Source organism: Amblyraja radiata, chromosome 4 (genome assembly GCF_010909765.2).
Source record: "Amblyraja radiata isolate CabotCenter1 chromosome 4, sAmbRad1.1.pri, whole genome shotgun sequence".
NCBI lineage: Eukaryota > Metazoa > Chordata > Chondrichthyes > Rajiformes > Rajidae > Amblyraja > Amblyraja radiata.
Genome location: NC_045959.1, coordinates 56,687,512 through 56,702,910, shown reverse-complemented (window position 1 = coordinate 56,702,910; position 15,399 = coordinate 56,687,512). Strand labels below are relative to the sequence as shown.

Genomic DNA, 15,399 nt, shown 5'->3' with positions numbered 1-15,399 from the left:
GAGAGAAGGCAGGTACAGGATACTGAGTTGGGTGATCAGCCATGATCATATTGAATGGCAGTGCAGGATCGAAGGGCCGAATGGCCTACTCCTGCACTAATTTTCTATGTTTCTATGTTTGTCATTGTTCATGAAATGTCCTTCCTTCTGAGGCAAGTTCGTAAGTTACAGATTTGGCCCTTCGAGCCAGCACCGCCATTGAATGTGATCATCCCCAATCAGTACCCCGTTCCTGCCTTCTCCCCATATCCCCTGACTCCGCTATTTTTAAGAGCCCTATCTAGCTCTCTCTTGAAAGCATCCAGAGAACCTGCCTCCACCGCTCTCTTGAGGCAGAGAATTCCAGACTCACCACTCTCTGTGAGAAAAACTGTTTCCTCGTCTCCGTTCTAAATGGCTTACTCCTTATTCTTGAACTGTGGCCCCTGGGTTCTGGACTCCCCCAACATCGGGAACATGCCTCTAGCGTGTCCAAGCCCTTAACAATCTTATATGTTACATGAAGGATGAGATATCCTCTCATCCTTCTAAACTCCAGAGTGTACAAGCCCAGCTGCTCCATTCTCTCAGCATATGACAGTCCCGCCATCCCGGGAATTAACCTTGTAAACCCTCAATAGCAAGATTGTCCTTCATCAAATTAGGGGACCAAAACTGCACACAATAGTCCAGGTGTTGTCTCACTAGGCCTCTGTACAACTGCAGAAGGACCTCTTTGCTCCTATATTTAATTCCTCTTGTTATAAAGGCCAACATGCCATTCACTTTCTTCACTGCCTGCTGTACCTGCATGCTTACTTTCATAGACTGATGTACAAGGACCCCCAGATCCCATTGTACTTCCCCTTTTCCCAACGACGCCATTTAGATAGTAATCTGCCTTCCTGTTTTTGCTACCAAAGTGGGTAACCTCACATTTATCTGCATTAAACTTCATCTGCCATGCATCTGCCCACTCCCCCAACCTGTCCAAGTCACCCTGCATTCTCATAGCATCCTCCTCACAGTTCACACTGCCACCCAGCTTTGTGTCATCTGCAAATTTGCTAATGTTACTTTGAATCCCTTCATCCAAATCATTGATGTATATTGTAAATAGCTGCGGTCCCAGCACCGAGCTTTGCGGTACCCCACTAGTCACTGCCTGCCATTCTGAAAGGGACCCGTTAATCCCTACTCTTTGTTTCCTGTCTGCCAACCACTTCTCTATCCATGTCAGCACTCTACCCCCAATACCATGTGCCCTAATTTTGCCCACTAATCTCCTATGTGGGACCTTATCAAATACTTTCTGAAAGTCCAGGTACACTACATCCACTGGCTCTCCCTTGTCCATTTTACAAGTTACATCTTCAAAAAATTCCAGAAGATTAGTCAAGCATGATTTCCCCTTCGTAAATCCATGCTGACTCGGACCGATCCTGTTACTGCTATCCAAATGTGCGGCTATCTCATCTTTGATAATTGACTCCAGCATCTTCTACACCACCGATGTCAGGCTAACTGGTCTATAAATTCCCCGTTTTCTCTCTCCCGCCTTTCTTATAAAGTGGGATAACATTAGCTACCCTCCAATCCTGAGTCTATAGAACATTGGAAAATTATCAACCTATTTCTAGAGCCACTTCCTTAAGTACCCTGGGATGCAGACCATCAGGCCCTGGGGATTTATCAGCCTTCAGTCCCATCAGTCTATCCAACACCATTTCCTGCCTAATGTGGATTTCCTTCGGTTGCTCTGTCACCCCAGATCCCCAGAGTAGAGATGACGCCACTGCGGACGTACACATTACCTCACGGTCGAGACCTGCAGCCACCGTGAAGATGTCCCCGGTCTGATTGTTGATGGTGAACATGTTCGAGGAGGGACTGCTCGGAGTTTGGGAGAGGATCTTGTATCGCAAAATGCCATTGGAAGTGTTGGGGTCATCGGCGTCAATAGCCGTCACGGTCATCACGAATGTGCCTGTGGAGATGAAGGGGCAGCGTTAAAACGGCAATAAAAGTTCAACATTAGACTTTACAATATGACATGGAAGCAGGCCCTTCGGCCCACCGAGTCCGCACTGGCCAGTGATCAGCACATATACTAACACTATCCTACACACTAGGGATAATTAACAATTTACAGAAGCCAATTAACCTACAAATCCGCATGCCTTGGGATGTAGGAGGAATCCGGAGTACCCGGAGGAAACCCACCTGGTCACAGGGATTACGTGCAAACTCCGCACAGACAGCAGCCGTAGTCAGGATCGAGTCTGGGTCTTTGGCACTCTTAAGGCAAGCCGCTGCGCCACCGTTCCGTTACACTACTCACAGAACATACACTGAGAGAAAAGGCTCGGAGTAGAACTCAAGGAATACAACTATTACTCCCCAGCGTGGAAGTGTCCAACACTAGAGGGCATAGAGGGGAAATGTTTACTAGAGATATGTGGAGCAGGTTTTTCCATAAAGCGGCGGGTGCCTGGAATATGATGGCAGGGGTTGGCATCCAATCTTACCTGGTTTTGACCCTTCAGGGACTGAGCCGTTCCAGGTGGGTTGCAGGAACTCTGGACGATTGTCGTTCATATCGATCACATTTATGACGATGTCGATTGGGTTTTCCACCTGGTTTCCATTCAAGTCCACGGCGTGGGCTCGGAGCTGCAGGAGAGCACGTGCAGGAACACACAGGTCGTAAGCTCATAAGTCACAGGATCAGAATTAGGCTTTTCGGCCCATCAGCCATTCAATCATGGCTGGTCTATCTTTCATTCTCAACCCAATTCTCCTGCCTTCTCCACATAACCCCGCACTAATCATAAATCTGTCAATCTTCACCTTAAACATATCCAATGTGATGGCCTCACTCTACACTGTACCTGTACACTGTGGGTGGCTTGATTGTAATCACGTACAGTCTTTCCGTTGACTGGTTAGCGCGCAACAAATGCTTTTCACTGTACCTCGGTACACGTGACAATAAACTAAACTCAGCTCAACCTGTCAATCTTTGCCTTAAACATATACATTGACTTGGCCTCCACAGCCGTCTGTGGCAATTAATTCCAATCGAAGAGCTACAGTGATCACATTAGACTTTAGAGATTACAGCGCGGACCGAGGTACAGTGGAAAGCTTTGGTTGCATGCTAACCAGTCAGTGGAAAGACAAAACATTGATTCTTCAGACAGGGGAGAGGGAAACTAGAGGTATGAAAATGTACAAAACAAATCAGAGCCCGCAACGATGACCAAGGAGCCCACAATGGTCCATTGTTGGCTGTGGTGGAGGTGATAACAGAGAAACTAGCAGGATAACTAGGGTGGGGGAGAGACGGAGAGAGAGGGAATGCAAGGGTTACTTGAAATTAGTTTAGAGAAACAGCATGGAAACAGGTCCTTCGGCCCACCATGTCCATGCCAACCACTGATCCCGATACACTAACACTATCCTACACACTAGGGGCAGCTTACATTTTTTACGAAAGCTAATTAACCTGTACCTCAGTACTCCTGACAATTAAATAAACTAAAAAAAAAAAGTCTCGACTTGAATCGTCACCCATTCCTTTTCTCCAGAGATGCTGCCTGACCCATTGAGTTACTCCAGCTTTTTGTGTCCGTCTAAATGCACCACCAACAAACCTAAACCAAAGCGGACAGACTTACGTGGTACGAAGGTATCTGTTCCCGATCCAGAGGTCTGGTCACGATGAGTTGTCCGGAGATGGGGTTAATGCTGAACAGCCCATTAGGTGGCTGGTCGGCTCCCGGGCCCGTGACACTGTAGCGCAACGAGCGATTTTTATCCCTGTCCGATCGGATCTGTAAGAAGAAGAGACATCACTTAATATTGTATAAACACTCAATCGGAGGCAATAGAACTGCCCGTCCCACTGTACGAAGTAATTCACGAGTTTGCCCGAGTTTCCCCCCCCGATTTGAACTCGGAGAATGTCCGTAGCGGGTCCGTAGGAGTTCGTGGATGTCTCGTAGCGGCTCGTACGAGTAAAAAGTGACAATTATTTTCATCATGAATATTTTTTTTACTCGTGGACATTTTTTGCCGGGATGAGAAAACGTCACGAGTTTACCTGATGTCCCAAGTACCTACCGTTAGCATTACGAGCTGCTACAAGACAGCCACGGAACTCCTACGGACATTCTCCAAGTTCGAATCAGGTGAAAACTCCGGCGAACTCTTGAATTACCTCGTACAGTGGGACGGGCTTTAGAACTAGGAACTGCATGGGTTACACGAGGAGACGAGGGTCTCTGGGTTTTGCTTTGTACTATATTGGGTTTTTAATTTGTTCCATTTATTTTTGTTTGGCCATTGATGTTACCTGTTGAGTACTGTGGTTACATACCTGTTGTGCTGCTGCAAGTAAGAATTTCATTGTTTCATTTCTGTACTCATGCCAATTAAACGTAAAAGGACAACAAAGTGCTGGAGTAACTCAGAGGGTCACGTAGTCATGTGAGCATGATTTGACTGGATATCATGCAACACTTTTTCACTGTATCTCGGTAAATGAGGCAATAATAAACCAATACTAATATTGAAAGCCCGTGGCCAAAAGCAGAACAAAGAGATCATATTTGGGCAATGGATAAATACTAGGCATATTGATAGTTTTAAAGCTACAGCTCTTCAAAAGTGCTGAGAATTTCACATATGAAACTTGTTTTAATGGCCTATTTGATAGATGGTAACTCAGGTAACGCAGCAATCCATCAGTCCTCTATGCATGGAGTCCTTTACCCAGAGTAGGGGAATCAAGAACCAGAGGACAATGGTTTACGGTGAGAGGGGAAAGATTTAATAGGGACCCGAGAGAGCAACATTTCACACAAATGGCGATGGATAAATGGAATGAGCTGCCAGCGGAGATATTTGAAGAAGGTATAATAATCGATGCAATAAGATACTTGGACAGGTGTGAAAGGTTTAGGGGGAAATGGGCCAAATGGGCCTAACTTAGATGGGAGATCCTTGTCGGCATGAGGGAGCAATGTATTCCACTCAAAGGGTGGTGAGGATGTGGAACGAGCTGCCAGAGGAGGTCGTTGAGACAAGTATGATAACAGCATTTAAAGCATGCTTGGGAAGGTACACAAATAGGAAGGATTTAGAGGAATATAGGCTGAATGCAGGTAAATAAGACTAGCTTAGATAGGTGGTTGAGGCAGCTACAATAACAACTTTTAAAAGACATTTGAACGAGGAAGGTTTAAGAAACGTTTAGACAGGTACATGGATAGGACAGGTTTAGAGGGATATCGGGCAAAGGCAGGCAGGTGGGACTAGTATAGATTGGACATGTTGGTCGGTGTGGGCAAGTTGGGCCATAGGACCCGTTTGACTAAGAGCTACCAACTGAGCAAATATAATCCTTCAGATAGTCAGTCCAAAGACAATTCCCACTGCAGTGTGCCAAAGAGCAGCTGTGCATGGTAGCCAATGGGTTAATAAAGTATGAAGGAATTGTGCGGTTACAATTTACATTTAAAAAAATGAATGCAAGGTTTTAATTTAGTGGAGTCTTAAAGACGCTGCAGGCATTTATAGAATACAGCGCATGCTTCTCTGTAAAAATAACTTCTACATTTTGCTGAGCAATTACTAAAGAGTAAAACCACAGAACCCACAAGAAGCATTTAGTTGAGAGATACAGAACGGAAACAGGCCCTTCGGCCCAGCGTGTCCGCGCCGACCATCGATCACCCGTTCACAATAGTTCTATGTTATCCCACTTTCTCATCCACTCCCCACACACGAGAGACAATTTATAGAGGACCAATTAACCTACAAACCCACACATCTTTGGGATGTGGGAGGAATAGCTGGAGGAATCATGTGCACATTCTCCCCAACCATAGAGTCAGAGTTCTACAGCATGGAATCAGGCCCTTCAGCCCAACTTGCTAAAGCTGAAGGGCTTCCCATTTGGCTGCATTTGGCCCTTATCTCTCTAAACCCTTCCTAGTCATTAATACATCCTAATGTCATAATTATACCCGCTCCTACAGCTTCTTCTAGATATTGATTGCCCCAAGAGAAAAAAGTTGCCCGAGGTTCCTCTTAACCCATTGTTAGTATCTAGACTTAGAATCCTTTACCCTGGGATAAAGACTGAGAATTCTCTTTTATCTCTGCCCCTCTTGATTTTGAGTTTAGTTTATTGTTGCATGTACTGAGGTACAGTGAAGTTTTTTGCTGCGTGCTATCCAGACAAAGACTATATCCAATTAGAATCGAGCCATCCACAATGTACAGATAAGTATAAAGGGAATAACGTTTAGTGTAAGTCCAGAAAAGTCCGATTAAAGATATCCAATGATAGATGGTAGGTCAGCACCGCTCTCTAGTTGGTGATAGGATGGTTCAGTTGCCTGATAACAGCTGGGAAGAAACTGTCCCCGAATCTGGAGGTGTGCGTTTTTACACTTCTGTACCTCTTGCCTGATGGGAGAGGGGTGAAGAGAGAGTGGCCGGGGTGTGACTGGTCCTTGATTATGCTGGTGGCGTTGCTGAGGCTGCGTGAAGTGTAGACGGAGTCAATTGAAGGAAGGTTAATTTGCATGATGGTCTGGGCTGCGTCCACAACTCTCTGCGCTTATGTGAGAAGGTCACCCCTCCTGACGGTCTTAAAAGATCACACGTTCTATGGCCTTGGAGATGATAGAACATCCACTGATGCCCTCATCCAGAACTGGACGTAGAAAAAGCCACTTCTTTATGATTGTGGATTTTGAGCTGGTTTTATCCGGGTCATCTCTTTAAGCTTGTCTTGTTACATTCAACAAACCAGTTTTGGGAGTGGTTTCCATGGTTTACTGAGAATCTGATGAGACTGCACATTGTTACAATTTTAAAATCTACTTTTCCCAACTCCTATTCAATTAACCAGACACCCACATTCCTGGCCGGCCCAACTAATTCATTTTATATTTCCAATAAGCACCAACTGAGAAGAACAATGAGTTCATTCGTTCATGTCTATTTTTACTGTGTGGTGACAACTTCTTGAATCGCTGCAGTCCATAGAGTCATAGAGTGTGGAAACAGGCCCTGCCTGCGGCCCAACTTGCCCATGCAAACAACGATGCCCCATTTATACTAGTCTCACCTGCCTGCGTTTAGTCCATATCCCTCAAAACCTATCCTATCCATGTACCTTGTCCAAATGTTTCTTAAACATTGCGATAGTACGCGCCTCAACTACCTCCTCTGGCAGCTTGTTCCATACACCCACCAGCCATTGTGTAAAAAAAGTTGCCATTCAGGCTCCTTTTAACGCCCCCCCCCCCCCCCCAAACCTGTCCTCTGGTTCTTGATTCCCCCGGCTCTATGTTTCTACCTCATCTATTCCTCTCCTGGTCTTATACACCTCTATAAGATCAGCCCTCATCTTCCTGCGCTTCAGGGAATGAAATCTCTAGCCTGCTCAACCCCTCCCTATAGCTCAGGCTGTCGAGTCCTAACAACATCCTTGTAAATCATCACTGCACCCTTTCCAGCTGAGCTACATCTTTTCTAGAACATGGTGACCAAAACTGAACACAATACTCCAAATGTGGCCTTACCAACGAATTGTACAACTGCAACATGACCTCTCAACTTTTATACTTAATACTCGGACTAATGAAGGCCAATGTGCCGAAAACCTCTTGATCACCCTATCTACCTGTGACGCCACTTTCAAGGTATTATGTACCTGAGCTCCCAGATCCCTCTGCTCGTCCTTACTCTCCAGGGCCCTGTCCTTCACTGTGTAGGACCTGCCCTGGATAGACTTCCTAAAAGGCAGCATCTCACACTTGTATATATTAAACATCATCAACCATTCCTCAGCTCATCAGACTCACCCCTCAGTCTAGACAGACACAAAATGCTGGAGTAACTCAGCAGGACAGGCAGCATCTCTGGAGAGACAGAATGGGTGACGTTTCGGGTCGAGACCCTTCTTCTGAACCCCTTTCTATCCAGAGATGTTGCCTGTCCCGCTGAGTTACTCCAGCATTTAGTGTCTATTTTCGGTGTAAACCAGCATCTGCTCAGTAGTGTTGATTCCTTCAGTTGCTGGTTCCGTAACATATTTGTTTTACGAGACAGGGTTGTTAGCCCTGTGGTCAACTGGAGGACCAGTGGATCGCTCTTCGTCTCACCTCTACCCTTCGACCTGTCCAGCATGGGAGACCTTAACAGGAGACAACTCTCCTGCTGGCATAGCTCTAGGGGTCACTGAGACACACAAGCTCCCCGACCACGACAAGGTTGCAATCCAACGGGGAGCAGTCTCGTGCTCCAAGGAATAAAGGAGCCTGCCCAACCTCTGCCTATCACACTATCTATTCCCCTCCATAATTATTCACCTCCATTATATTTTAAACACCTCTACGTTCACTCCTCAACTTCCTGCGTTCCAACTCACTGCGGTCCAATGGAGTATCTGGTCAGCAGGGACTCCGAGAGGGGGAGGAGAGAGATGATTCATGAGACTTGACGGTGATATGCCATGGCGAGTTAGACAGTTGGACCCTCTGGTTCTTTAGCGCCGGAGACCCGGGTTTGATCCTCTCTGTGTGGAGTTTGCACATTCACCGTGACCACGTGGATTTCCTCCGGGTGCTCCGGTTTCCTCCCCAATTTTGTCGGTTAATTATCCCTCAGTAAATTGCCCATGGTGTGCAGGGAGTGAATGAGAAAATGGTATAACAAGGAACTAGTGTGAATGGATGATCGATGGTTGGTGCGGACTCAGTGGACCGAACGGCCTGTTTCCATGATGTCTCTCTAAAACTACAAACTAAAACTGGTGGCACATTGTTCTTCATCAGTCAGAGTATTGAGTATAGAAGTTGGGAGGTCATGTTGCAGTTATACAAGATGTTGGTGATGCCGCATTTAGAGTATTGCGTTCAGTTCTGGGCACCGTGTTATAGGAAAGTTGTTGTTAAGTTGGAAAGGGTGCTGAGTAGATTTACAAGGACGTTGCCAGGAGTCGAGGGTCTGAGCTACAGGGAGAGGTTGCAGGGACTATTCCCTGGAGCACAGGAGAATGAGGAGTGAGCTTAGAGGTGTATAAATCATGAGAGAAATAGATCGGGTGGACACAGAGTCACTTGTGGGAGAAATTGAGAACCAAAGGATGTAGGTTTATGGTGGGGGTGGGGATTTATTGGAATCTGAGGAATAACTTTTTCACGCAAAAGGTAGTTTTTGTATGGAACGAGCTGCCAGAGGAGGTAGTTGAGGCAGGTACTTTCGCAACGATTAAGAAACATTTAGACAGGTACATGGACAGGTTTAGAGGGACATGGGCCAAACGCAACATAGCCGGGACATGTTGGTGGGACCAATGTAGATGGGACATGTTGGTGGGACTAGTGTAGCTGGGACATGTTGGTGGGACTAGTGTAGATGGGGCATGTTGGTGGGACTAGTGTAGATGGGGCATGTTGGTGGGAGCAGTGTAGATGGGACATGTTGGTGGGACCAGTGTAGATGGGACATGTTGGTGGGACCAGTGTAGATGGGACATGTTGGTGGGACTAGTGTAGATGGAACATGTTGGTGGGACTAGTGTAGATGGGACATGTTGGTGGGACTAGTGTAGATGGGGCATGTTGGTGGGACTAGTGTAGATGGGACATGTTGGTGGGACCAGTGTTGATGGGACATGTTGGTGGGACCAGTGTAGATGGGACATGTTGGTGGGACTAGTGTAGATGGAACATGTTGGTGGGACTAGTGTAGATGGGACATGTTGGTGGGATCAGTGTAGATGGAACATGTTGGTGGGACTAGTGTAGATGGGGCATGTTGGTGGGATCAGTGTAGATGGGGCATGTTGGTGGGACCAGTGTAGATGGGGCATGTTGGTGGGATCAGTGTAGATGGGGCATGTTGGTGGGATCAGTGTAGATGGGGCATGTTGGTGGGATCAGTGTAGATGGGGCATGTTGGTGGGATCAGTGTACATGGGACATGTTGGTGGGACCAGTGTAGATGGGACATGTTGGTGGGATCAGTGTAGATGGGACATATTGGTGGGACCAATGTAGATGGGACATGTTGGTGGGACTAGTGTAGATGGGACATATTGGTGGGATCATTGTAGCTGGGGCATGTTGGTGGGATCAGTGTAGCTGGGGCATGTTGGTGGGACTAGTGTAGATGGGACATGTTGGTGGGACTAGTGTAGATGGGACATGTTGGTGGGACTAGTGTAGCTGGGACATATTGGCCGGTGTGGGCAAGTTGGGCTGAAGGGCGTGTTTCCATGCTGTATCACTCTATGTGTTGCCAGTCAGCAGGGACTAAGCGATGGGGAGAAGACTCAATATTACCACACCATGTCTAATAGACTGTTGTCCCCAGTGCAAACCCAACACCAAACCCCTGGATGGACACATACCATGACCAAATCCTTTGGGAAAGGACTGCGTTCATTCTCGGGCACGTTGATTGGCGGGATGACCCAATCTCTCTTCTGCCGCTTCAGCTGACCAATGCTCGCTGGTCGGATGGCTGGAAACAAGATATCCGGAACATTCCACGGCAGTGAGACGCCACTTGGATTCCAGCTCTGTAGAGGTACAATAATTGGCAAATTTTAATTTAATTAAACACAAACCTACAATTTAATCGATAATCTATCAGACAACCTCTGATTGGGTTTTGCTAGAGTACAAAAGCTCCTTCTGGTAATGGGCCAAGAATTCCAATCCGCATCCAAACAGGTACTGGATACATTGGAAAGTCAAGAGTTTAAAAAGACACAAAACGCTGGAGTAACACAGCAGGTTAGGCAGCATCTCTGGAGAACATACTCAGGACAGGTTTAGAAGGGTATGGGCCAAACGCAGACAAGTGGGACGGGGCATGTTGGCTGGTGTGGGCAAATTGGGCTGAAGGGCCTATATCCACGCTGTATGATGAACATGGATTGGTGGCGTTTTTGGTCGGGACCGTTCTTCAGACTGATGGACATTTCAGGTCAGGACCCTTGTTCAAACTGTAAGAAAAGTGGCCCTAGTTGAGTTGAGTTGAGTTGAGTTGAGTTTATTGTCACGTGTACTGAGGTACAGTGTTGCTTGCTGACCAGTCAGTGGAAAGACAATACATGATAATAATTGAACCATCTACACTGCACTGATACATGATAAAGGGAATAACCTGGATGTTTAGTGCAAGATAAAATTCGAGTTATTTACACAGAGTGGTGGGGGCCTGGAACGCATTGCCACGATTGATGGTAGATACGATAGTGATCGCAGGTCGGCGCATACTCGGTGGGCTGAAGGGCCTGTTTCAGTACTGTATCTCTAAACTAAAAACTAAACATGTCCAAATGCCTCTAATTCACACTCCTGTCTAAATACCTCTTAAATGCTTCTTGACATATAGAAGATATAAAGGTGGATTGGATGGTAAAGACAACTTTTGGTACATTGGTTTTTATCAGTCAGGGTAGAGTAAAGAAGTCGGGACGTTATATAATAAATTGCACTTGATGTTGGTGAGCCTCAGTTTGGGTCACCTTGCTAAAGGAAAGATACAAAGCTATAAAGAGTGCTGAGAAGATTTACAAGGATGCTGCCATTAATCGAGAGCCTGGGCTTTACAGAGAGGTTGAGCAGGCTAGGACTTTATTTCTTGGAGTGCAGGAGGATGAGGGGTGATTTTATAGATCCCAGGGGGATAAGGTGAATGCAATCTTTTATCCAGAGTTGCGGAATCACAAAGAAGAGGACATGGGTTTAGGGTAGGAGGGGAAAGATTTTTCTGGAACCTGAAGGGCAACTTTTTCACACAGGTGGTGGGTGTATGGAACGAGCTGCCAGAGGTAATTGAGGAATTTACAATAACAACATTTAAAAAGGCCGGATGGTGGGGTAGTGGTAGAGTTGCTGTCTTACAGCGCAGAGGCCCAGGTTTCATCCTGACTGCGAGTACTGTCTGTCTGTACCGGGTTTGTATGTTTTTTGAGTTTTCTCTGGGATGGGCTCCAAATTGGCTTGGTAAAATTGTCCTTGGTGTGTACGATAGTTCTAGTGTACGGGATTTGTTGGTCAGGTCGGACTCGGTGGGCCGAAGGGCCTGTTTCAGCTTTATAAGTCTAAATTCTTATAAAAGACATTTAGACAGGTACGTGAATAGGAAAGATTCAGCTGTTTTTGGTTTATTATTGTACCGAGACAGTGTGAAACTTTGTTTGCCTGCTATCCAGTCAAATCATACTATACACAAGTACAATCAAGCTATGCACAAGTAGTGCAGAGAGAAAATTGCAACTTTAAATAACTGGGAAGTTATTGGTGGTGGGAAGTTGAGCGGAGATCAAAAAAGAGCAAAGGTCTGCAACTAAGTGTGAAAAGTACTGGTGACGTGGGAACACTGTGCTTGTCTTTGATGTTTGGCAACAATAGGGGTGAGAATGGGGAGGACTGTTAACATATGATGTGCTTCAACTCCCCCTCCCATTCCCAATCCGACCTCTCTGTCCTGGGTCTCCTCCATTGCCAGAGTGAGCAACAGCGGAAATTGGAGGAACAGCACCTCATATTCCGTCTGGGGTCCTTGCGCCCTTATGGCATCAACATTGAATTCCCCCAATTTGGCTAGCCTGTGCTGTCCCCTCCCCTTCCTTCACCCTCTAGCTGTCTCCTCCCACCCTCCCATCCGCCCGCCCTCGGGCTCCTCCTCCTCCCTTTTTCCTTCTCTCTTTCCCCACCCCCCATCAGTCTGAAGAAGGGTTTCGGCCCGAAACGTCGCCTATTTCCTTCGCTCCATAGATGCTGCTGCACCCGCTGAGTTCCTCCAGCAATTTTGTGTACCCTAACATATGATGTGCGTTTGATGGCTCTGGGGCTGTACTTGCTAGAGTTTCGGATGGGGGATGGGGGGGATCTCATTGGATGTGGAGAGGATGTTTCCACTAGTGGGAGAGTCTAGGACCATGTAGCACAGCCTCAGAATAAACAGAGGTACCTTTAGAATGGCAACGAGTAAGAGTTTATTTAGCCAGAGGATGGTGAATCCGTGGAATTCATTGCCAGACGGCTCTGGAGGCCAAGTCATTTTTTTAAAAACATTTTTTTTAGACTGTTAGTTTCTTGATTAGGAAGGGTACCCAAAGTCATGGGGAGAAGGCAGCAAAATGGGGTTGAAAGGGAAAGATAGATCAGCTGCACAGGTGCAGCAGTGTAGTTGCTGCCTTTCAGCAGCAGAGACCCAGGTTTGATCCCAACTACGGGTGCTGACCGTACGGAGTTTGCACGTTCTCCCTGTGACCGCATGGGTTTCCTCCGGTTCCCTCCCACAGTCCACACATGAGGTATGTAAGTTAATTGGCCTTGGTAAAATTGTAAATTGTCCTTAGTGTGTAGGATAGTGCTCGTGTACGGGGTGATCGCTGGTCGGTACAGACTCGGTGGGCTGAAGGGCCTGTTTCCGTGCTGTATCTCCAAAGTGTAAAGATGAACAGCGGAGATTCCAACAGGTTCTTGATTAGTATAGGTGTCGGGGGTTACGGGAAGAAAGCAGGAGAATGGGGTTGAGGGGGAAAGAGAGAGCAGCCACGATTGAATGGCCAGGCAGACTAGATGGACCCAATGGCCTAATTCTGCTCCTTGGTCTTATGGTCTTGTTGAATGTGCAAGCTTTTGTTATTGTAGCAAACACCAAAAGGGGGAATAAATTTGTAATTATGTCCCTCGACAACAGGAACTTTAAACAGAGGCAACAGATATATCCTATCACGAACTAGAGATAGGTCCTTAGCATCGATCTACGTCATTGGGGGCCCTCGGAATGTCTTTAATCGGACTTTATCTTGCACTAAACGTTATTCCCTTTATCATGTATCTGTACACTGTGGACGGCTCGATTGTAATCATCTATTGTCTTTCCGCTGACTGGTTAGCGCACAACAAAAGCTTTTCACTGTAGCTCTGTACACTTGACAATAACCTAAACCAATTTAACTAACTAACAAACACCAAGGCCACACAGTTGTGGAATATTCGGCAATCACGCCTGCCAAGTTATAACTGCTGGTTTTAACATCCAAACAGGGTTAAAAATAGGACATGACAGATTGAAGAACGACCGGACATTGCAACTGCGTGATCTCTGTCAAGTCGTTCAATCACGATTTTAAATATTTATTACTGAAGACCGGCAAACTGTTCTTCATCTGGGGTGTATGGAATCTGCTAAATGAGGGCGGCACAGTGGTGTATGAGCGCCAGGGTCCACCCTGACTACGGGTGCTGTCTGTACGGAGTTTGTACGTTCCCCCCGTGGGTTTTCACTGGGGCCCCCCACACCCCAAAGATGTACAGGTTTGTAGGTTAATTGGCTTTGGTAAAATTGTAAATTGTCCCTGGTGTGTAGGATAGTGCTAGTGTGCGGGGATCGCTGGTCGGCATGGACTCGGTGGGCCCTCTAAACTAAATAACATTTGGGATCTGTCATTGAATTAAGAAGAAGTTTCAGCCTTGAACAGCTGGACCCTGTACAGTGAATACTAGCTCTGACAGCCTCAACAACAGAACTCAATGGAAAGATAGCTGAAATATGTGAAAACTGTTGGCCTTTACCAACGATGGGAAGCGCTGACTGAAGAGTTTCACATATTTTCTCCCCAAAACAACAACTTTTGGAAACGATCAAACTTAATTGTTGGTGGTGTCATTTTAGAACACTAGTCATAGAGTGGTACAGCATGGGAAAAGGCCATTCGGCCCAAATTGCCCACACCAACCAACGTGTCCCATCTACACTAGTCCCACCTGCCTGCTTTTGGCCCACATCCCTCCAAACATGTCCTATCCATGTACCTGTCTAAATGCTTCTTAAATGTTGCCTCAACTACCTCCTCTGGCAGCTTGTTCCATACACCCACCACCCTTTGTGTGATAAAGTTACCCCTCAGTCTCCTATTAAAATTTTCCCCGCTAGCATACACGCATTCCTGAAACTGGACACGCTGGGTAGGAGCCACACAGCACAGAAATAGGCCCTTCGGCCCAACTCGTTCATGCCGACCAAGATGACCAGTCTGAGGAAAGGTCCCGACCCGGAATATCACCTATGCATGTTCTCCAGAGATGCTACCTGAACAGCCGAGTTACTCCAGCACTGTGTCTTTCCCTGCCTCGTCTACGCTAGTCCCACCTGCCAACGATTGGCCCATATCCCTAGCGGGCCTAGTGTAGATGGGACATGTTGGCTGGCATGGGAAAGTTGGGCTGAGGGGCCTGGTTCCACACTGTAAGCCTATATGACCTGTCCTCCACCGCCATCTGTGGCAATAAATTACTCATCTTTTTTTCTAAAGGTCGGTCATTTTATTTTGAGGCTGTGCTCTCTGGTTCGATCTAACCTTGGGTGTTG

At 46.6% G+C, this 15,399-nt stretch overlaps 1 protein-coding gene across 1 annotated transcript in view; it reads right to left on the bottom strand.

Moving 5' to 3' along the window:
- LOC116972131 (cadherin-2-like) overlaps positions 1-15,399 on the bottom strand; it is a 107,081-nt gene that overhangs the window by 42,751 nt on the left and 48,931 nt on the right. Inside the window, exons 4-7 of the mRNA XM_033019490.1 lie at positions 10,415-10,585; positions 3,660-3,815; positions 2,508-2,652; positions 1,794-1,966 (exon numbers count right to left, since the gene is read on the bottom strand). Of these exons, the coding sequence (XP_032875381.1) occupies positions 1,794-1,966; positions 2,508-2,652; positions 3,660-3,815; positions 10,415-10,585 (645 nt within the window). The remainder of the gene's footprint in view (positions 1-1,793; positions 1,967-2,507; positions 2,653-3,659; positions 3,816-10,414; positions 10,586-15,399) is intronic.